Raw genomic sequence first — 22,359 nt, forward strand, 5'->3', positions numbered from 1 at the left:
GAGAGAGAGAGAGAGAGAGAGAGAGAGAGAGAGAGAGAGAGAGAGAGAGAGAGAGAGAGAGAGATGGCAAAGAAAACAGTCACTCCTGGCCTGTAAGAAAGGTTGCCAGCTGGTGGAACCGATGATCGTCATTCAACATTTGAATTTAATCGTCCAAGGTCTAAGTGAATGAAAGTCATTGTTGTGGGTATATTTTGTTCGTCAGCGTCAGCTTTCTTAAGTCAGCTTATTCCTGTTTTCGTTTGCTCTGTTTGTAGTTGAGTTATATTCTCGTCTATATCTCCAAGCTGTGAGCTCACCGTTTGTGGGTGATGGATCTCTGTGTACGTCGAACACTGTATCTTGATCTATAACAAAATTGTTCTTTAGTGTAACTACATATAGATAGGTAGGTTGGTATTGATATGCACGTTCATCCATTCATTCATTCACAAACATCGATAGATAGCTAGATGAGTAGATACATACCCACAGAGACAGATATATGGAGAGATAAAAAGGAAAAAAATATATCATAATCAGCTTCGATTGTTAGACATACAATGACTGAGAGAAAGATGCACATATAGTCAGCCGTAGACATCAGTCCCTACTAATGTTTATGCATTCATGATATAACCAGGGAATCATTTCCTGCACATCGAGTGGGACCCTGGCAGAGTGCTCGTGAAACAGCTGGCCCCATCCCTCTACTTGATTCAGTGGCACGAATCCCCCGGTGACACGACACAATCCACTGAATATACCGGGTCACCAGTGTCAACAAATGCTCTGTGGATCCTCATAGTGCTTTGGGATCACGTTCTGATATAATGTATTGTGATGGACATAAATGACGGTGCGTGCCCGAATATCTTACATGCAGATGATTGACTTGGTCTACTTTCCTGCCACAATACTATATGTTTTGATGATTGACTGAATGCTGTCAAAATAGGGCGTAATTCTGATACAATGCTAACACGTCATTTTACTGAAATAGATTTATCTGATTGACTGAGTGAGCTTGAAAAATATATATATAGTGATTAGCTTCACATACGATCTTGAATTTACGAAAAGAAAACTGATAGGGATGTTAACGGTACTTGAAAGCGACGGATGGTAATACAATTCACACCGTCAACAAACCGTCTTTCTTTGACTCGCTAGAGTTATCTTTCTGGACGAAATACGTAAGAACAAAATCATGTACACAAAAAGTGTTTTCCAGCCTGATGGAGAAAAAAAAGAGGGACATATTGCCACTGTCAATGGTACTCGTAAAAGTCAGCAAAACTGTGTCATCTCAAATTCTTTCGTTGGTGCCGATGAATACAAGTTTACTATCGAACGTGAGGGAAATCTACCTATATGAGGGTGAAGGGAAGTTTACTGTGGATTATAAAGAAGGGAATATTGCTGTAGAACGTCAGGAGGCAGAGAGAACTCCACTGTTAAATCTAAGAGGGAAGGAGGTTTATTGTCGAATCTCGGAAATGAGGAAGTTTTACTGTCGAATATAAGACGGAGAAAATAAACTGTCGAATACAAGAAAGTTGTGATATTACCGTCGAATACTAGATGGGTGGAGGATTACCGTCGCACACACGAAGGATGTAAGATTACTGGCGAATACAAAGGGATAGAAGGTTGCTGGCGAATACAAGAAAGAAAGGATTACTGACGAATACAAGAAAAGAAGAGGTTTACTGTCGATGGAAGAAGAATACTGGCAAGGAAGAGGGTTACTGTTAAATACAAGGAGGGAAGAAGACTACTGTCGAATGTAAGGAGAATTGATAGTCGAATGTATGGAAGAAGGTTTGCTGTCGAATGTTAAAACGAGGAGTGTTTAAACGTCGAATGTTAAAATGAGAAGTGTTAAAACGACGAATTTTAAAAAGGGAAGTGTTAAAACGTCGAATATTAAAACGAAAAGTGTTAAAACGACGAATGTTAAAACGAGAAGTGTTAAAACGTCGAATGTTAAAGCGAGAAGTGTTTAAACGTCGAATGCGTACAATCAAGAGCCTATATAATTTCGATCGAGATGCCTAATTTTACATCAGCTCATTACAACTGTTGTATGATGTTTCTGGATTCACATCCTGTCAAAGGCTGAATTTCAGGAACAACTGGAGCTTGAAAACTGAGGCGAAAGCGAAATGGGGTGTGGGTCGCCTTGTGCAACGGCTGCTGGAACAAGTCCCTCACCCAACCTTAGTAATGACTGTGAAAGTGACTCTCTCTCTCTCTCTCTCTCTCTCTCTCTCTCTCTCTCTCTCTCTCTCTCTCTCTCTCTCTCTCTCTCTCTCTCTCTCTCTCTCTCTATCTATCTATCTATCTCTTCCTCACCGGCCTACCTGTCTGTCCGAGCTCAGTGTCCTCCATCATCTCCCTGTTTTCCAGCTTCTCTCTTCCCTTAACTTCCCCTAACTTCTTCCTCCTCCTGAGTTTCACCAACCCTCTGTTATCCGCGTTCGCGTCCCTCCCACACCCAGCGACATAGAGACAAGTGCAGATGCTTTATATTCTTAAGTTAGGGATGACAAAGGGATGGAGGGAATCTAAACTAATTTTCTTTCATCTATTTCGAGGGGTACCTAAAAGAAAAAGAATTTGACGGCTTGCCAGTCTTCATCATGATAAAGAAAAAAAAAAATGAAATATATTCTACAGCCTTGGTGACCACGTATATATACTTGTAAGAAAAGGAAGAGCTTTTATTATCTAATGCTATCTACTCTTACAAAAATGAACATATATTGTTCATTGTGTACTCCAAATCATAACCCAGCGAAGTTTCACACGCAATGTTCTTTCCATTGGCAGTACAGGACTCAATAAATCTAAGACTCTTTCATCTGCATGATATGTTTGACCAAAATTCCTGATATATATATATATATATATATATATATATATATATATATATATATATATATATATATATATATATATATCCCATGTCTTTACTTCTATGTATGTATGCACACGTACACACACGCGCCTTGTATGTGTATGTGTATGTGTATATGTGTGTGTGTGTGTGTTCCCTTTTGACGGTTCTGTAATTCCACCTCTTGACTCGATGAATCCACTTGTTATCATTGTAACATCCACATTTTCTTGACAACCCCACATTACAAAAATAACTAAGTCTGCTTCTAAGAAACTGGGAGTCCTGTTTAGAAATCGAAACTTCTTTTCTTCTGAACAGTCGCTCCGTTTATACAAAGGATTGATTCGTCCTTGTATGGAGTACTGCTCTCACATCTGGGGTGGTTCTAGCTCTGCGTCTTTACTTGATAGAGTTAAGTCGAAAGCGGTCCAACTTAAAAACTGTCCCAGGCTATTCCAAACTTGACCTCCTTGTCCTGCGCCGCAATGTTGGTTCACTTTCCCTCTTTTAGAGGTATTACTTTGGGTTTTGCTCCCAAGAGCTGGTTGCTTGTGTGCCACCCACTAGATAGACCATGCAACACTCGGCAACACTGCTGCGTCACATGATTACTGTGTGGTCATCAGCAACGCAAGGGTAGGCTGTTTTGATACCTCTTTCCCTACGCGTCGAAGCTTTGGAACTCTTTACGCTCTCATAAGTTTCCCAATAACTATGACCGGGCACATTCCTAAAAAAAAAAAAAAAAATCGTAAATACTTTCCTTTTTCTTCCTTTTTTCCTTTTCCATAGTTCTGCCTATATTTCAACTGGGGCCCGGCCTTGATGTGGACATTTGTCCGTAAATGGAGCCGTCAACATGAAAAAAAAAGCGAGAGTATTAATGGACTGAAACCCAAAAGGGTTAAAACGGTCTCCGTATTCAGAAAAAGCTCGTACTAAGCCATGTCTCCGAGATGATGGGGGGAAAAAAAATTGGGTTTTCAAAGACAGTCGAAATAGACGAGCAAGGATCGGAGCTCAGAGGCACACTAGTGGCCTTGGGATTCGAGGAGCTACGCTATCTGGGCCATACATTTGGGCAGATCCTTCATAACGAGAAGCATAAAGAGACGGTTCATGAGGTTTACTGTTTGATTTCCTGATGAAGGTTACCCCCATCTAAGGAGGTAAAGTTCAGCATGCAGTCGTGAACAACAAGACCACAGCATATCCTGTTCTTATCACGTTATCTATGTTCTGACACACGACCCATATCAATCATCCAGTGAACCCGGATCTCCCTGTGGCTGCAACGGCGACCAACATCAACATGTACAGCTGACCCACCAGGTGATAAGATGTGCCTCTCTCTCTCTCTCTCTCTCTCTCTCTCTCTCTCTCTCTCTCTCTCTCTGGGCAGTAAGTAGCAATGTTCCCGTCACAGTGATCAAGCAGTTTCGTGGTTCTCGTCCGGGGCCACCAGAGCGGACCGGACAGTAGCAAGGTTCCAGTCACATTGGTTGGGCGTCCCAGCTGGTGCTCCACACAGTCGTCTTCATTCCAGCCTACAAGGTAGGTACAACTGAAGACACTTGAAAGAAAGGCAACATTATACTTTACAAACAAATGTTCTCACTGTTACTATTATGTATGGAAAGAGAGAACGTTATCTTGAAGAGTAAAAATGGGTATGCTTGAAGGAATAGTAGTTCCATCAATATCTTATGGTTGCGAGGCATGGGCTAATTGATAGGGTTGCATTGAGGAGGATGGATGTGTTGGAAATGAAATGTTTGAGGACAATATTTGGTGTGAGTTGGTTTGATCGAGTAAGTAGATAGGTTAAGAGAGATGTGTGGTAATGAAAAGAGTGTGGTTGAGAGAGCAGAAGAGGGTATGTTGCAATAGTTTGGATGTATGAAGAGAATGAGTGACGGAAGGTTGACGAAGAGGATATATGTGTCAGAGGTGGAGGGAACAAGGAGAAGGTCCATAAATACTTCATAGCACCATGTTGTTATTTCACTACTGGCGTAATATACCAAACAGCTTCAAACCCTCTCACCTGACGCTTGTTGGATCTGCCACATACCAGTCACCATTCCCCTCACCCTCCTCCGCTTGCCTTACTCCTGACACACTTTCCTCAACTTCCTGACACTAATTATCCTCTTTCTCGCTGGATGTCTTCCATGCCTTCAACCCTTCACCCTTCAGGTGGTCATCACCTTCATGGCAGCCATCCCCATAAACGTTTTTCAGGTATATTCAGCTTTTCAGCCTCTGCTTGTGTCAACACCCATGCAAATTGTTTTCATTCTCCAGCCTCTGACGCAGGTCATGATTACATTCAAATCTTGTTTATGCCTCTATCAAGTCGGGTCATCATTCTTATTTATGTGAATACCTTCATTTTCTGCTGCTTGAACCTGTCTTTCAGTCTCCTTTGTTGACCAGGTCTCTGTACGAGATATAATATCGGCCTCGGTTAACATCTATCTGTTTCGTCATATTACAAGCATTAATTTGTTATATATTCACGCTTTTTGTGGATTTTCTCTATCAAAATTAACTCCTATATAGTGAGCATTTGTTCCATATTTCAGTCATTGTTTTCCTACGTTATACATATCGCAATCCTCTGTTGCTGCTGGTAATTATTTTCGGTCTTCGTACACTTACTTTCCTTCAAGTCCAACACACGACTTGACAAGCGACTTATTGGTAGCATCTCGTAAATTATTTTCCTTTTCTCACAGTTGCTCTATTGTCGTCGTGTTTTTAAGATATAGAATATTCAGGTCTATAACAGAACCAACTGAGTTATCGTACTCTGTGGTATAGAAAATGTCAGCAGTTAATTCCTCACCGTCAACATGAATGGTTGACGTTTGGAAGAAGCGATAGAAACCGTAGGCGTACGATATCGGAGATTGTATACCTTTTTCTATGCCACTATTGAATGATGATATGTTCTTTATCTAACATCATTTGTCAGATATGGAAATTAAGTATAGTTGTACGTATCTGTTATCAAATAATGCCCTTCATTAGTTCAGCAAATGTGTTCCTTTTCATGTGGCTTAGATAAAAAAAACTTTTTAGTTATATTACTCTCCTAAATTAAGTTTCCCTCTACATTGTTAGAATGATATATGAAATATTCAATAATGCTCATATTGTAACAAGGAAATCCTATGGAACAATAATGATCATGTAAGGTATGATAACTGTGAGAGAGGAACTGACTAGACACTAGTTTAGAGAATGGTATAGTGGCGGGCGGACGTACGATTAATGTGTTCTCGCCATTCGGGAAGGTGAAAGTAAGTATCAGTCAATTCATAGCATTATGGTACATGGTTAGAATGGATAGTTTAGTTTAAAGAACCTGTGAGATCATGATGTTAGGTACAGGGAAATTTATTGTCATAAATTGGCGGTAATACTATTACATCCTGTTTACGGACTGCAGAGAGAGGGTATCATAGCCCTACGCTATTCAGTGCACTCATGCGCCAATCCAGGCCAGTCCAAGGTCGACCTTGTTCATAGTCTGTGCTGATTATATCTGTCATAGAACAAGTCCTTCGTTGATCATTTCTCTCACTAGGTTTCACAGCTTGGCCTTGACAGTATTGCCAATATTAAAATCCCAACTCAAGATGATGTGTCAGTTTACATGAGGTACTCATGTAAACTCATAAACCTCCACAGGCTTATCATCTAGATGAAAAACTAGACTTCTTGCTTGCCTAGTTCCTCTCTGTGGACCAGTATTGATGTTCTAAGTTGTTAATGCTAAGAGTTATGGCCTGATACATGTGCGGTTTGTAATTGCCTGTCATGTCGTTCGGTTATCCACAAGTAGGCGGTTCTCTCGATATCCAAAACAAGGCTGAAAGTCATCTGAGGTTGTTCCTTGGGCAACCAGACAGTTCTCTCACTCCGTGTCCCCACCAGTGCGAAGTTTTTTCAGACTTCCTACAGCTACTCTGAACAATTCACAACGCTTGTGAACGACCACGATTCCCAACTCGAAATAACCAGCCCGCCTCACTCTCCAGACTACTGTGATTGTAGGGATTTTTTTTTTAACATTACGGTATCTAAATGGGGAGAATTCCATTCAAGTACTCCAATCTAATTCATTTAGAGACCTAATCGCGACGAGAATATATTAGCTTTAGGTCTAATTGCCACTGAGGATCTCCTTGATAATGTTGTAGTTAAAGAAAAGTTTGGTACAAGGGATTACCAACAAATTACCTGATGTTAAGCATGCAAACTTTAATGATCTTTGCATAGCTCTTGACTGGCAAACTTAGGATGATGTAAAAAAAAAATCACATGAACGGAGTTTGGATAAGCTTCAGTAAAACGTTCAAAGCAGTAGAGGGAACATGCGCGCCAAAGCTTTGTGGACGGTCTGTTTCCAAAACAAGCCCAAGGTGGTGGAATGGTGAAATAAAAGAATGTCTGTTGTCTAGGAAAGTAGCTCATGAGGAACTCAGAGGATCCAATAACCAACATGATAGATTAAGTTATGTCAATTTACGAAGAGAAAGTTACAGTATTTTACCACAAAGTAAACGTCAATATGAGGTGTAATCTATGAAAACAGCAAATGAAGCTCTAAGGCTTTGTGCAGTTACGTTAGAAGCAAGACGGTCATTACCCAGTCAATAGGTCCATTGATTACGGAAAACGGTGACGTGGTTCAAGACAACTAATCTATGTCAGAAATACTAAATGCCTTCTCTGCATCTGTGTTTACGATCGAAGACACAACCCATGTCCCGAATCCAATTTCATTGACAGGAGGAGGGGACGTTCTGCAACAAATTGACATAAAATGCCGAAGACACACTTTCAGCAATAAACGAAATTGAAATAAATGAAACAGCAGATCCTGAAAAAATTTAATTGAGAACAATGAGAGCGGCGAAAATTGAGATGATTAAGCCCTTAACTGCTCTTTTCAGTTAGTCTTTTGGTACGGGGAAAAATCCAAATGAATGGAAGTTTGCCATTGTAAAATCGATATTCAAAAATGTTAGTAAGTCACAGACCGGAAATTATAGTCCTAATCGCTTAACATCTGCAGTTGGTAAGCTTATGGAAACCATCACTCGAAATGGAATCGTAAACCATTTAGAGGATCACCAAATAATATATGATTCTCAGCATAGCTTTCGATAAAATCGTTCATGTCCGACGTATCTGCATGATTTCCTTTATGATGTAATCAACAAGTATAACAAAACTAAAGCAGTTGATGCTATCTATCTAGATCTTCAAAAAGCTTTCGATAAGGTTCTGTATCGAAGGTCGCTCGCAAAAATAAAGTCATGTGGGGTTGTACTTCATTGAGTACCCTGTGATTCAGGGGTAAAGCCTTCGAATGGTTGAACGTAACAAGTGGAGTGCCACAAGGATTAGTTTTGGGATCGTTTCTCTTTCTCATCTATCAAAACTGATATCGATAATGAGCTGCCTTGCGACATACCAAAATTCGCTGATGATTCAAAGCTGGGAAATAAATTCACAAATGAACTAGGACGTTTACAGCTTCAAACTGACACAGACAAAATGATAGACTGAGCTCATAAGTGGCAAATGAGTTATAACATCTATAAGTGCATAGATTTACAAATCTTTAGTGAAAACAGAGACAAGCTTCAGTATGAATTCTGTTGAACTGCAAAAAAGTAAATGAGGAAAAAACACTTGGGCTTGATCCTCTCCAGATATCTTAAACTAAGTAGGCAGTACAGTGGAGAACTGAAAAGAGCGAGCGAAATTCTTGCATTCATGGGAAGGCCCTTCGAATTTAAAAGCCCGAGGAAATCACTCATTCTCTTTACAGTTCACTGGTTCGTCCACATCTTGAATACTGTGTCCAATTTTGGTCACCGTACTTAACATAAAAGCGTCGAGCTACCAAAATGATTCCCGAAATGAGAAAAAATTAAATCGAGATCAGATTAAACGACTTGAGCTTATTTAGCTTAAGAAAAGAGATTAGGAAGTGATCTAATACAAGTATTCAAAATGACCAAAGCATTTCATAATATAGATCTATCAAGTTACTTGATACTTGATGCGTCTGATTTTGCTCATAGTAATGGATAGGGTAGAAAGTATTCCCTGCGTGTCGTACAAGGGGAGGGAGCGGGTGGCTGGAAATCTTCCCCTCCCGTTTTTTACTTCTCAAAAAAAAAGGAACAGAGAAGGGGGCCAAGTGAGGATATTCCCTCTGAGGTTCAGTCCTCTGATCTTAAAGCTACCTCGATAATGCGGGAAATGGCGAATATGTATGAAAAAACTGTATCACCATTATTATTACTATTATTATTATTATTATTATTATTATTATTATTATTATTATTATATCATTATTATTATTATCAATATTATTATTATTGTTGTTGTTGTTGTTGTTGTTATTATCATTATTATTATTATTATTATTATTATTATTATTATTATTATTATTGATCGCCGTAGGCAAACATCTTACCTCGAATTAGGGGAAGTTCTTTTTCTTCAACAGGATTGTTAACACATGGGACGATTTACCAGTGACCGTGGTTGAAAGCAGTGCTGTAGATATGTGTAAGAATAGACTTGATAAATACTTCGCTTCAAGTTCAGGACTTTCTCACACATTATTTTTGTGCCTGTATAGTCACAGTGACAATTTGCAGCTTATTCTCTCTGAGTTATGTGTATACCTTCTTTTACCACACTGATCTGTGAGTTTCGGTGTCTTCCACTCATCACAGACAGCCTCGGAAAGACCCAGTGATCTGGTGCTGTTTGAATTCCATTTGTATTCCTTTGTGTTTCTCTGTATTGAAGATATCAAAGACGATGTTGATGGTAATATTGCTGCTAATGATGATACTGATGTTAATCATGAATACGCTAATGATACACTCTCCTGATGATGGTTAAGATGTTAATGATGATAGTGACTATGATGTAGCATTATCTCAACAGCCGCTAACATTATCTGTTATCTTTCCGATGTATTATCTTTTATGGATGTAATGGACAGGGCCTGATAGTCTGTCCGTCAAGAGCTAGGCGGTGGTGTCTGTAAACTGGTTGCAGACGACAGTGTCAGAGTTTGATTACCTCGGCTGATATGTTATCAAGATACCACTGGCCCCTTGCACGACCCGTCACCACCTCCTGGTTTAAAGACTTCCTTACCCACACCACCGCCACCAAGCGGAGGGCGAGTCTAGTAAAGGATGAGTGTGGAGAATGACTTCCGAGGGGGCTAGTAAATGCGAAGGGTAAATACATCAGTTTTACGACTGTAAGGGAGGTGTTGCTTTTGAAGTCGACATCCCCAGAGTTCTACTGATGTATGTACTCAAGATTAAATCTACTTTAGACCTTTCTCGCTCATCCTTACCAAGGTTAATGTAACTTGTGAATTGATGCTCTTTTTTTTTTCTTCTCTTTGAATACTTTAAATGCCGGTACTGAAAGTAACGATGCAGAAAACGGGTTGAAGAAGAACTTGGCAACGAGTGTATCAACTGCTCCCACGCAGTGTGAGGAGTGAAGATGGTAGTCTGTACTCCAGGCAGTGTGAGGAGGGAGGATGGTAGTCTGTACCCCAGGCAGTGTGAGGAGTGAGGATGGTAGTCTGTACTCCAGGCTGTGTGAGGAGTGAGGATGGTAGTCTGTACCCCAGGCAGTGTGAGGAGTGAGGATGGTAGTCTGTACTCCAGGCAGTGAGAGGAGTGAGGATGGTAGTCTGTCCTCAGGCAGTGTGAGGAGTGAGGATGGTAGTCTGTCCTCAGGCAGTGTGAAGAGTGAGGATGGTAGTCTATACCCCAGGCAGTGTGAGGAGTGAGGATGGTAGTCTGTACTCCAGGCAGTGTGAGGAGGGAGGATGGTAGTCTGTACTCCAGGCAGTGTGAGGAGTGAGGATGGTAGTCTATACCCCAGGCAGTGTGAGGAGTGAGGATGGTAGTCTGTACTCCAGGCAGTGTGAGGAGGGAGGATGGTAGTCTGTACTCCAGGCAGTGTGAGGAGTGAGGATGGTAGTCTGTACCCCAGGCAGTGTGAGGAGTGAGGATGGTTGGTGGTCTGTATACATACTCTTGTTGATTCTGTCGAGTCCGAAGGTTCCACTCGCTTGGTTCCTCCACCTCACTCTTCATTACTCATTGTTCTGTATGACAATGATTTTATAGTAAAAAAAAAGAATTCAATCCCTCAACACACTCAACTAAGTCGAGTCCAAACCAGTTTGACTTAACTCTCCAGGCCTGACCCACTTGCCTTTTGTTGTGATGTTGGTTCTTTGTCCTTTTTTTGTAAATATTACTTCGGTTTCTTTTCCCCCCCAAAAAAAATACCTGTTTATATACCCCATCCCATGATTACTATGTGTTCAAGGATGGGAGGTTGCAATGTCTGTTTCTTTCCTTACATGGCTGCACTTTGGAGTACTGTACCTTCGCTTAACGACAATGATTTTCTCATCTTCCAAAAATTAATACGCTAATTTTCACTTGTCTTTGTCTACCCTTCAAGCGTTTTCGCTTTATGCATCATTTAAGGCCTGGCATTAAAGTGGACTATTGTCCATAGCAGGAGATTGTGACAAATGAAAATACAGTTCATGTCATTAGACCTACGCTCTTCAGCATTCACCTTCTGTTATTTTTACTTTCCTCTGACTCAGTCTGTTCCAGTCACTTGGTGTGATGATAGTCCCCTCACATGCCTGAAGTGTGCATTGGACTCTAATCCAACCCTAATACTATCCCTGTGTTAGCTAAAGGTCTACCCTTCCTGGCGTATAGCTTACGAATTTCATTAGCGCCTTGCCTTCGACCCCCTTCATATCGCTCGTAGAGGACAGTTTCACATCAGTTTGCCCTCATACCACCTCACACACTTTACATATCATTTGTTTACCTTCACACAGCAGCTGTTCTAACTAGACACAACTATGTGGTGGCCCCTCACACACTAGGTGTCTTCTCCACACATACACCAGCTGAGGGCGCTTATATACCGATAGTCTGCTTTCATATGCCACCTGTCTACCTTCACATGCCCCTTTTAGGCTTTCACACTCAAGCTCTATCCTCATACACCACCTGTGGACCCTCTTGCGCCAGGTGTTTACTCTCGCACATCACCTGTTTACCCTCATATACCGTCTGTGGTCCCTCACACACCCGCTGTATACCCTCCAGTACCAGCTATTTACCCACACACATCTGTAGGCCCCTCAGACCTCCCTCCTATTTCCCCTTACACACCCCCTGTAGAACTTGAAACACCAGCTGCATACCCTCGTGCACCATCGGGGGTTCCTCACATAATGTCTCTGGGGGCTTTCACACACACACACACACACACACACACACACACACACACACACACACACACACACCATCGTGGGCCCCCTGCCCGCTCACACACCTCACATGGGTCTTCATACTCCAGCTGTAATCAATTAGCATACCAGTAAGATATTTACACTGCATTTATATTAAGTTCTAGACCGACTTATTACCAGGAGAATGATCTGTCATTGAGTGCGGTATGAGCTACCGGTAGCTGTAAGTGCGTTGTGATCCGCCCAGGTGCGTTAAGGCCCTTTGGTGAAGTAGACACTTGAAAGCGTTGTGATACCGTAGCGATCGATAGCTTAAGGTGCGTCGATTCTCGAGTCCCGGTTCAGGGGAGTTGGTGCGTTGTAGTTCAGACCAGCTTGCTGCTGAGTGCGTTAAGGTCAAGGTGAGTGGCTTACAGAATATGCCATGATCTACTTCAGTAGTGCCCGACGCCTCCTAAGTGCCTCGCTACTGTCAAAGGTCTTGCCTACTCCATTTGGTGCATCGTCATGCAATTTGAACAAAAAAAAAATCTTGACATAACAAGATTTTTTTTTTGCCTTTTTTTTGTAAATTTGATTAGCAATAATTTTTCGTTCATGGCGTTGGGTAACGCGAGGGGGAAAACTTGTGTGTGAAATGTATTTTCCAACGTGACAGAAAGAACATCGCTGATGACCGAAAGTTTTAGGCTATAACACCACATAGTACCATCATTTGGGCGGCTGGCACGCATGCATCACCAGCGGTGTGAGGGACCTCTGGGTGGGATACACTGATTTGATTGACGTGGCACCTGGGAAGAGTTGTGGTCGAGGAGACACAGTTTCTTGGGTGAAGGTGAGATGATTTAGAAAGATTAGTTCCTGAGGTGAGGTTATGATTTAGGAAAAACAGTTCGTGGAGTGAGTTGTGATCTAGGAAAAATAGTGTCTGGGATGTGTTTGTGATCAAGAGTAATACAATACTTCCTCTGGTGAGGTTGTAATACAATACTTCCTCTGGTGAGATTGTAATACAATACTTCCTCTAGTGAGGCTGCAATACAATACTTCCTCTGGTGAGGTTGTAATACAATACTTCCTCTAGTGAGGCTGCAATACAATACTTCCTCTGGTGAGGTTGTAATACAATACTTCCTCTAGTGAGGCTGCAATACAATGCTTCCTCTGGTGAGGTTGTAATACAATACTTCCTCTGGTGAGGTTGTAATACATTACTTCCTCTGGTGAGGTTGTAATACAATACTTCCTCTGGTGAGGTTGTAGTGCAATACTTACTCTGGTGAGGTTGTAATACAATACTTCCTCTGGTGAGGTTGTAATACATTACTTCCTCTGGTGAGGTTGTAATACAATACTTCCTCTGGTGAGGTAGTAATACATTCCTTCCTCTGGTGAGGTTGTAATACAATACTTCCTCTGGTGAGGTTGTAGTGCAATACTTACTCTGGTGAGGTTGTAATACAATACTTCCTCTGGTGAGGTTGTAATACAATACTTCCTCTGATGAGGTTGTAATACAATACTTCCTCTGATGAGGTTGTAATACAATACTTCCTCTGATGAGGTTGTAATACAATACTTCCTCTGGTGAGGTAATACATTACTTCCTCTGGTGAGGTTGTGATCTAAAAGAAATAGTTCCTGAGATGAGGTTGTAATTGAGGAGAAATTGTTCCTAGGGTGATCAAGGAGAAATAGTTTCCAAGGTGAGGTTGTGATCTAGGAGTATCATTTTGTGGGATGAGGTGTAATCTAGGACAAAAAAAAAAAAAAAAACATCCTGGAGTGGGGTTATGATCTTGGAGAAATCGTTCTTGAGATGAGGTTGTGGTCGAGCAGAAATAGCTCCTGGTCGTAACGTGTGATCTACAAGGTTTTTGGTGCACTCTGGGCAAATTATAATCACTGTTGGGTTGTGATTGTGATCTCTGGGCAAATCTAGTCTCGGGAGGTGGGTTTAGAGAGGTGACTAGTAGCGGTCTACACTGTGATCTGCAGGAGTTACTTGCCTTGTAAGCACTGAGAACCTTCACGACCTTCCTGATGGAGTCACTGCATCGCAGCCTCGGAGAGCTACTTACAGCGACCTTCGCCCGCGCCCGTGATCCTCCTCTGCCCTCTTACCCTGCCGCGGGAAGGACTTAGTTAATGAACTCGCCAACTGCCGTCTCCAGACTTACAGCTCCGGACTCGCCCGACCAGAAAAACCTTAATGTCATTACTGCTTCCCGCAATCTCTTTACGTCGGGAGGCGATTCTTGGGTGCTTTGAGGCCGTGGGTGCGTTAGATACCTCAGTGGCTACAGGCCTGGTTGCGTTAATTCTTGTTTTCAGTTCGGTCTATGCCTTAGGTTAGGTTGCCTTATTTTTTCCTTATGTTTTAGAAGACGGCATGGGCAGCTGAACGCCCTAATCAATGCTAACTCATTAACGATATATATATATATATATATATATATATATATATATATATATATATATATATGTATATATATATATATATATATATATATATATATATATATATATATATATATATATATATATATATATATATATATATTCCTATGAGTCCACGGGGAAAATGAAACACGAAAAGTTCCCAAGTGCACTTTCGTGTAATAATCACATCATCAGGGGAGACACAAGAGAGGAATATAACAGTCAGTTGATACACATCTAGGAGACGAAGCTAGGACGCCATTTGGAAAACATGTGTTTTCCAAATGGCGTCCTAGCTTCGTCTCCTCAATGTGTATCAACTGACTGTTATATTCCTCTCTTGTGTCTCCCCTGATGATGTGATTATTACACGAAAGTGCACTTGGGAACTTTTCGTGTTTCATTTTCCCCGTGGACTCATAGGAAAATCTTGATCACGCGCAAAATTGTGATCCTTTCCAATATATATATATATATATATATATATATATATATATATATATATATATATATATATATATATATATATATATATATATTTATATATACCCTAGCCTAAGCCAGGCACCCAATTTATCGACCAGCCCTTACATGAGGATGAACAGATGGATGAACTGTGGACAGACTGTCGCAACCAGGATTCGAACCCATACGCTCGACCCCGGGCGGCCCGTGAAAGTGTCACGGTCAAAGATAGTGGGATCTAGGTTTGTAATGAATTGGCCAATCTAATATGAAGTTAAGTGTAGCTCTACGAAGGATGGCTCCTGATTGTATCGAGTCTTGGGTGCATTAGTGTTTGGGTATATCACGTCTTGGAAGCATTAACACCTAGAGGCATTGATGCTCGGGTGTGTCGGGAGCCTGATCGACTTAATGGCTCATTGTGTTGAATCCCCGTTAAGTTGAGAGCTGGTTGCATTTGGAGGTAGTCATACTGGGACGGTTGCTTTAGGGCCTCATTTCGCTGGGCTGTTAAACCGAGGAATGAGTGTGTTTGAGTAAGGAAGCTGGTTACGTTGGATCTTTTTTAGATTTGGGTGTGGCTGTTTTGAATCTTAGGTGAGTTGACGTTTGTATGAGTTCCAACTGGTAGCCTTAAGTCTAAAAATCGGTGGAGTTTGGAGCCCTGTCGCGTTGATAGCTAGACTCACTGGAGCTTGCGTATCTGATTTTCTAGGTACGTCGATTAGTTGACGCCTAGATTTGTAAGGATCTGAGTGTGTTTAGGTGTATAATCTTCGGACACTCGGTCTGGATGCGTCCAGCCCTCGGTGCGTTTGCATCTGCATGTCTGGAAACGTAGGTACACTGAAGCCTTGGTGCTCAAGTGCGCTGGAGCCTGGATGAGTTGAGGCGTTGTTGTTCTGGGGTCTGATTATATTGGAGTCGGGCAATGTTTGGGGTTTGATTGTATTGGACTCTGTTCAAGCTTGAGTCTGGTTTATTTGAGGTTTTATAGTATTGGGGTTTGGCTACGAGAGAGTCTTTGCAATAGGATCTGGCTGCAAGTGGATCTGGTCACGCTGGGATGTGTTTGCATTGGGATATCGTTGTGACATATCCAAAGACATAGATTGCAAAAGAACAGATCAGAGATCCTTTTGACAAATATTTGAAGCATACCATTTCCACCACGGTAGTTTAGGCCCTCACTCTAAATCTCTTTAAGTTTCGACTCAGGGAGCCAAAGAACTATAAGAGTCACCGAATGTCGTACAAGGTAGAGTTTAGTCAATCTACTTCCCCTGTGTAGAACGCCCCAGGTCTATGACCCTGAACAGTCATCTACTGGATGAGTTTTGTAGCCAGTCCAAACACTACGTAAGGGGAGGAAGGTCAGACACGTCAGGTCACATCATTAGACCTCACTCTGCCCACCTGCTCTCCACGGGGATTAGTGAAGCCCCTTTCTCACTGCTGCCTGTATGCTTTTAACAACATTAATTCTTGTATCTCGCCCACTCTTTCTGTGGATGTAACAAACGAAAGTACTAGCTGTTCTTATTTTCTTTCCAATGGTGATTGTATATATATATATATATATATATATATATATATATATATATATATATATATATATATATATATATATATATATATTATATATATATATATATATATATATATATATATATATATATATATATATATCCCTGGGGATAGAGGGAAAGAACACTTCCCACGTATTCATTGCGTGTCGTGAAAGGCGACTAAAAGGGGAGGGAGCGAAGGGGTTGGAAATCTTCCCCTCCCGTTTTTCATTTTTTCTAAAAAAAAAGAACAAAGAAGAGGGCCATGTGAGGACTTTCCCTCTTAAAGCTCAGTCCTCTGTTCTTAACGCTACCTCGCTAACTCAGGAAATGGCGAATGTGTGTGTGTGTGTGTGTGTGTGCGTGTGTGTGTGTGTGTGTGTGTGTGTGTGTGTGTATGTGTGTGTGTGTGTATTACTGTGTTGCAGTTAGGATATGTGTTTATACTTATTTCCAGGGGGCAGGTATATATGTAGAATTCCTAGTTAGATGTGGAAGACGTGTAAGTTTACTTCTTTTTGATAAAGCGCTTGTATGTTCACCGTGTTCTGTGCTTGAAGAACATGAGTGTTGGTTGCTGTGAATACATATTTTCCATGTCTGTTGCATGAGTCATGTTTGCATATCTATTCCTTAACTCCACTGAGCATATACCAGTATATACAGATTAGTAGGATTACGAATATCTCCATACTTTCATAGCAACAGGTAAAGTTCAAGTGTATACATTACGATTAGCAGAATAGCCTAGTATGTGCTGTTAAGGAGATAGTCACTAAGTTCATTTGCCAGCAGCTTCGGACGTATGTGAACGTGTTTGTTAATGCTTCGTTTTTCATCGTTTGCCCCGGCAGCCTCAGAGTCTTACGTTGCTGGAGGCTTGGTGTGCGAGAGAGTAGTTGGTGGCGAGCGGCCGTCATCGCGACCATGAAGACGCCATCGTCCAGTAAGGAGATCACGAAGGTGTGGCTAGAGCACGCCCTTGGGGAGCACGTAGCCAAGACCCGACCACGAGCCTCACTCTCTGTCCTCTCCTTCACCGTCGCCAAAGGTAAGCCATTCCACCAGGAGGAGAGCCGTCATCCCCTCACCTCCCATTTCTCGAAGAGCTTCGGGAATGGCCTTTGCTCTCTCTCTCTCTCTCTCTCTCTCTCTCTCTCTCTCTCTCTCTCTCTCTCTCTCTCTCTCTCTATATATATATATATATATATATATCTATCTATCTATCTATCTATCTATCTATCTATCTCTCGTGTGTGTGTATGTGTTTGTTTTGCGTGCGTTTGGTCGATGTCAAAAGAAGCGGAGAAAGAGCCTAGCCAAGGTGTACGCCATTGAATGACAAGCATGACAAAAAAAAGATCAAAAGAACTGTAAAGAGAAATTTTTTTATGCGCTCTTTAGTCATTCTGGAAAGCAAAATGTGTGTATTATCTGTCAGTGATCACATCTTTTCCAGGCACAAACCCTGGTGATGGGTTCAACTCCGAGCTGGCGATGGTAGACGTGGAGACATCCGTGAGGGAAGCGGCAAGTTCGGTCACGACTGACGAGAAAATCGTCTACCATTTGATGGCCAAGTTCCTCAGTTCGGACCCCATGAGCCGCGAGTTCAATCACAAAGTGAAAGCTGACATGAAGGAATACCTGATGTACTCCGAAGTTATACGAGAAATGAATGAATTTCAAGCTGCCAGGGCACCTGAGGAGCCCCAAATACCCATTCCTGATCTGATCTACGGCAAGTGTACAGAGAAGACGTTCATCTTACTGATGGAGAATATTAAGTATCTTGGATACGAAACGAACGACAAGTATAAGGGCTTGGACTACCATCATGCGAAAGGTGCCGTAGACATGATTGCGAGGGTCCACGCGCTCTCATACGCCTACGGTCAATCCAGTAACTTCCCCGAGAAGTATCCGTTTATCCAGAGTGTAGTGGAATATATCAGGACCTTTAAAATGATGGCGCATGTGACGCATGAAACCTGCAGCGCATTTCTCAAGAGCTTGGGTGACAAGGAAGATGTACTCAGGAGACTTGAACTGTCTAAGAAGGCTTTGATCGACGGCAGTGTAAGCTCTCTACCAGTAGGAGGAGACACCATGGCATGTTTAAATCATGGAGACTTTTGGAATAACAACTTCATGTACCGATACAAAGACCCGACTCCAGGTCAGACTCAACGTGAAATAGAAGGAATCAAAATCATCGACTGGGCTTGCTGTACCTGGGGCAGCCCAATGCATGACCTGCAGTACCTGCTGCATACTTCTACTACGGGGGCAGTTCGGAAGGCGCACCTGGAGGAGCTCCTGCAGCAGTATCACTCTACCTTCGCCAATCTGACGGCCAAGTTAGGTTACCCTGCTACCAAGTGGGACTTTGACCAGTTCATGTCAGACTGGAAGCAGACCCTCGTCGTAGGGTTCATGCTAGGCGCTACCCTGACGATGGGAACTCTGAGTACCTGTAACCCTGTGAACAAAGAGGTTAAACCTTCTGTGCTCGACAAACCCATTTGTTTCCCAATCAGGATGGCGGTTGATGGCCTGAAAGTAGGTATGGCGAAGCTGATTTCGGGCTTGATGCTTACGCAGAGAGGGGAGTCTATAATGAGGAGTCTTCTCACCCAGGTCTTAAAGCCAGTACGTGAAGAGATCGTGTCCGGGAAGAACAAAGACTTGAACACGAGACTGCTCGATCTCATTATTGAAGCAGATGAGAACGGGTTGTTCAATGGAGAATCTGAGTGAAGTGCTGGACACTCTCAGGTTCATTGTACATTACTACAGTCTGACGGATTATACAATATTTATATTATATGATATATGATGTAAAATAGTAGTATTCAAATATATCTTTATGTGAATTTTGTAAAACAGATAAATATAGTATTATAAAACTCGGTGTTTCTTACAAGACTCACCAATCTATGACTTATTTACCATATATATATATATATATATATATATATATATATATATATATATATAAGGACTGATGATTGGGAATACCTGGTTTAAAAAGAAAGATATACATAAGTATACGTATATAAGTAGAGAGATGGCCAGATAGCGTTCTTGGATTACATGTTAATTGGTAGGCGCGCGAAAGAGAGACTTTTGGATGTTAATGTGCTGAGAGGTGCAACTGGAGGGATGTCTGATCATTATCTTGTGGAGGCGAAGGTGAAGATTTGTAGAGGTTTTCAGAAAAGAAGAGAGAATGTTGGGGTGAAAAGAGTGGTGAGAGTAAGTGAGCTTGGAAAGGAGGATTGTGTGAGGAAGTACCAGGAGAGACTGAGTACAGAATGGAAAAAGGTGAGAACAATGGGAGTGGGGGAGGAATGGAATGTATTTAGGGAAGCAATGATGTCTTGCGCAAAAGATGCTTGTTCCATGAGAAGCGTGGGAGGTGGGCAGATTAGAAAGTTTAGTGAGTGGTGGGATGAAGATGTAAGATTATTAGTGAAAGAGAAGACAGAGGCATTTGAACGATTTTTGCAGGGAAATAGTGCAAATGAGTGGGAGATGTATAAAAGAAAGAGACAGGAGGTCAAGAGAAAGGTGCAAGAGGTGAAAAAGAGGGCAAATGAGAGTTAGGGTGAGAGAGTATCATTGAATTTTAGGGAGAATAAAAAGATGTTTTGGAAGGAGGTAAATAAAGTGCGTAAGAAAAGGGAACAAATGGGAACTTCAGTGAAGGGGGCTGATAGGGAGGTGATAACAAGTAGTGGTGATGTGAGGAGGAGATGGAGTGAGTATTTTGAAGGTGTGTTGAATGTGTTTAGTGATAGAGTGGCAGATGTAAGGTGTTTTGGTCGAGGTGGCGTGCAGAGTGAGAGGGTTAGGGAAAATGATTTGGTAAACAGAGAAGAGGTAGTAAAAGCTTTGAGGAAGATGAAAGCCGGCAAGGCAGCAGGTTTGGATGGTATGACAGTGGAATTTATTAAAAAAGGGGGTGATTGTATTGTTGACTGGTTGGTAAGGTTATTTAATGTATATATGACTCATGGTGAGGTGCCTGAGGATTGGCGGAATGCTTGCATAGTGCCATTGTACAAAGGCAAAGGGGATGAAAGTGAGTGCTCAAATTACAGAGGTATAAGTTTGTTGAGTATTCCTGGGAAATTTTATGGGAGGGTATTGATTGAGAGGGTGAAGGCATGTAAAGAGCATCAGATTGGGGAAGAGCAGTGTGGTTTCAGAAGTGGTAGAGGATGTGTTGATCAGGTGTTTGCTTTGAAGAATGTATGTGAGAAATACTTAGAAAAGGAAATGGATTTCAATGTAGCATTTATGGATCTGGAGAAGGCATATGATAGAGTTGATAGAGATGCTCTGTGGAAGATATTAAGAGCGTATGGTGTGGGAGGCAAGCTGTTAGAAGCAGTGAAAAGTTTTTATCGGGGTTGTAAGGCATAATGTACGTGTAGGAAGAGAGGAAAGTGATTGGTTCTCAGTGAATGTAGGTTTGCGGCAGGGGTGTGTGATGTCTCTATGGTTGTTTAATTTGTTTATGGCTGGGGTTGTTAGGGAGGTAAATGCAAGAATTTTGGAAAGAGGGGCAAGTGTGCAGTCTGTTGTAGATGAAAGAGCTTGGGAAGTGAGTCGGTTGTTGTTCGCTGATGATACAGCGCTGGTGGCTGATTCGTGTGAGAAACTGCAGAAGCTGGTGACTGAGTTTGGTAAAATGTGTGAAAGAAGAAAGTTGAGAGTAAATGTGAATAGGAGTAAGGTTATTGAAAGTTGAGAGTAAATGTGAATAGGAGTAAGGTTATTAGGTACAGTAGGGTTGAGGACAAGTCAATTGGGAGGTAAGTTTAGATGGAGAAAAACTGGAGGAAGTGAAGTGTTTTAGATAACTGGGAGTGGATTTGGCAGCGGATGGAATCATGGAAGCGGAAGTGAATCATAGAGGGGGGGAGGGAACGAAAGTTCTGGGAGCTTTGAAGAATGTGTGGAAGTCGAGAACATTATCTCGGAAAGCAAAAATTGGTATATTTGAAGGAATAGTGGTTCCAACAATGTTATATGGTTGCGAGGCGTGGGCTATAGATAGAGTTGTGCGGAGGAGGGTGGATGTGCTGGAAATGAGATGTTTGAGGACAATATGTGGTGTGAGGTGGTTTGATCGAGTAAGTAATGTAAGGGTAAGAGAGATGTGTGGTAATAAAAAGAGTGTGGTTGAGAGAGCAGAAGAGGGTGTTTTGAAATGGTTTGGTCACATGGAGAGAATGAGTGAGGAAAGATTGACCAAGAGGATATATGTGTCAGAGGTGGAGGGAACGAGGAGAAGTGGGAGACCAAATTGGCGGTGGAAAGATGGAGTGAAAAAGAATTTGTGTGATCGGGGCCTGAATATGCAGGTGGGTGAAAGGCGTGAAAGGAATAGGGTAAATTGGAACGATGTGGTATACCGGGGTCGACGTGCTGTCAATGGATTGAACCAGGGCATGTGAAGCGTCTGGGGTAAACCATAGAAAGTTTTGTGGGGCCTGGATGTGGAAAGGGAGCTGTGGTTTCGGTGCATTATTACATGACAGCTAGAGACTGAGTGTGAACGAATGGGGCCTTTGTTGTCTTTTCCTAGCGCTATCTCGCACACATTTGGGGGGAGGGGGTTGTTA

General features: G+C 41.9%; 1 protein-coding gene across 2 annotated transcripts; it reads left to right on the forward strand.

Moving 5' to 3' along the window:
• Positions 1 to 4,295: 4,295 nt before the first annotated feature.
• LOC139757838 (uncharacterized) lies at positions 4,296 to 19,632 on the forward strand. Of its 2 annotated transcripts, none has more exons than XM_071678735.1 (3): positions 4,296 to 4,438; positions 17,578 to 17,774; positions 18,183 to 19,632. In XM_071678735.1, exons 2-3 carry the CDS (start codon positions 17,651 to 17,653, stop codon positions 19,481 to 19,483), a joined length of 1,425 nt encoding a protein of 474 aa, XP_071534836.1. In that variant the 5' UTR covers positions 4,296 to 4,438; positions 17,578 to 17,650; the 3' UTR covers positions 19,484 to 19,632. The 2 variants fall into 2 exon arrangements, with proteins under 2 accessions (XP_071534836.1, XP_071534837.1); XM_071678736.1 differs by lacking the exon at positions 4,296 to 4,438 and adding an exon at positions 6,121 to 6,192.
• Positions 19,633 to 22,359: the final 2,727 nt, after the last annotated feature.

The sequence above is a fragment of the Panulirus ornatus genome, chromosome 28 (assembly GCF_036320965.1).
Source record: "Panulirus ornatus isolate Po-2019 chromosome 28, ASM3632096v1, whole genome shotgun sequence".
Classification (NCBI taxonomy): Eukaryota; Metazoa; Arthropoda; class Malacostraca; order Decapoda; family Palinuridae; genus Panulirus; species Panulirus ornatus.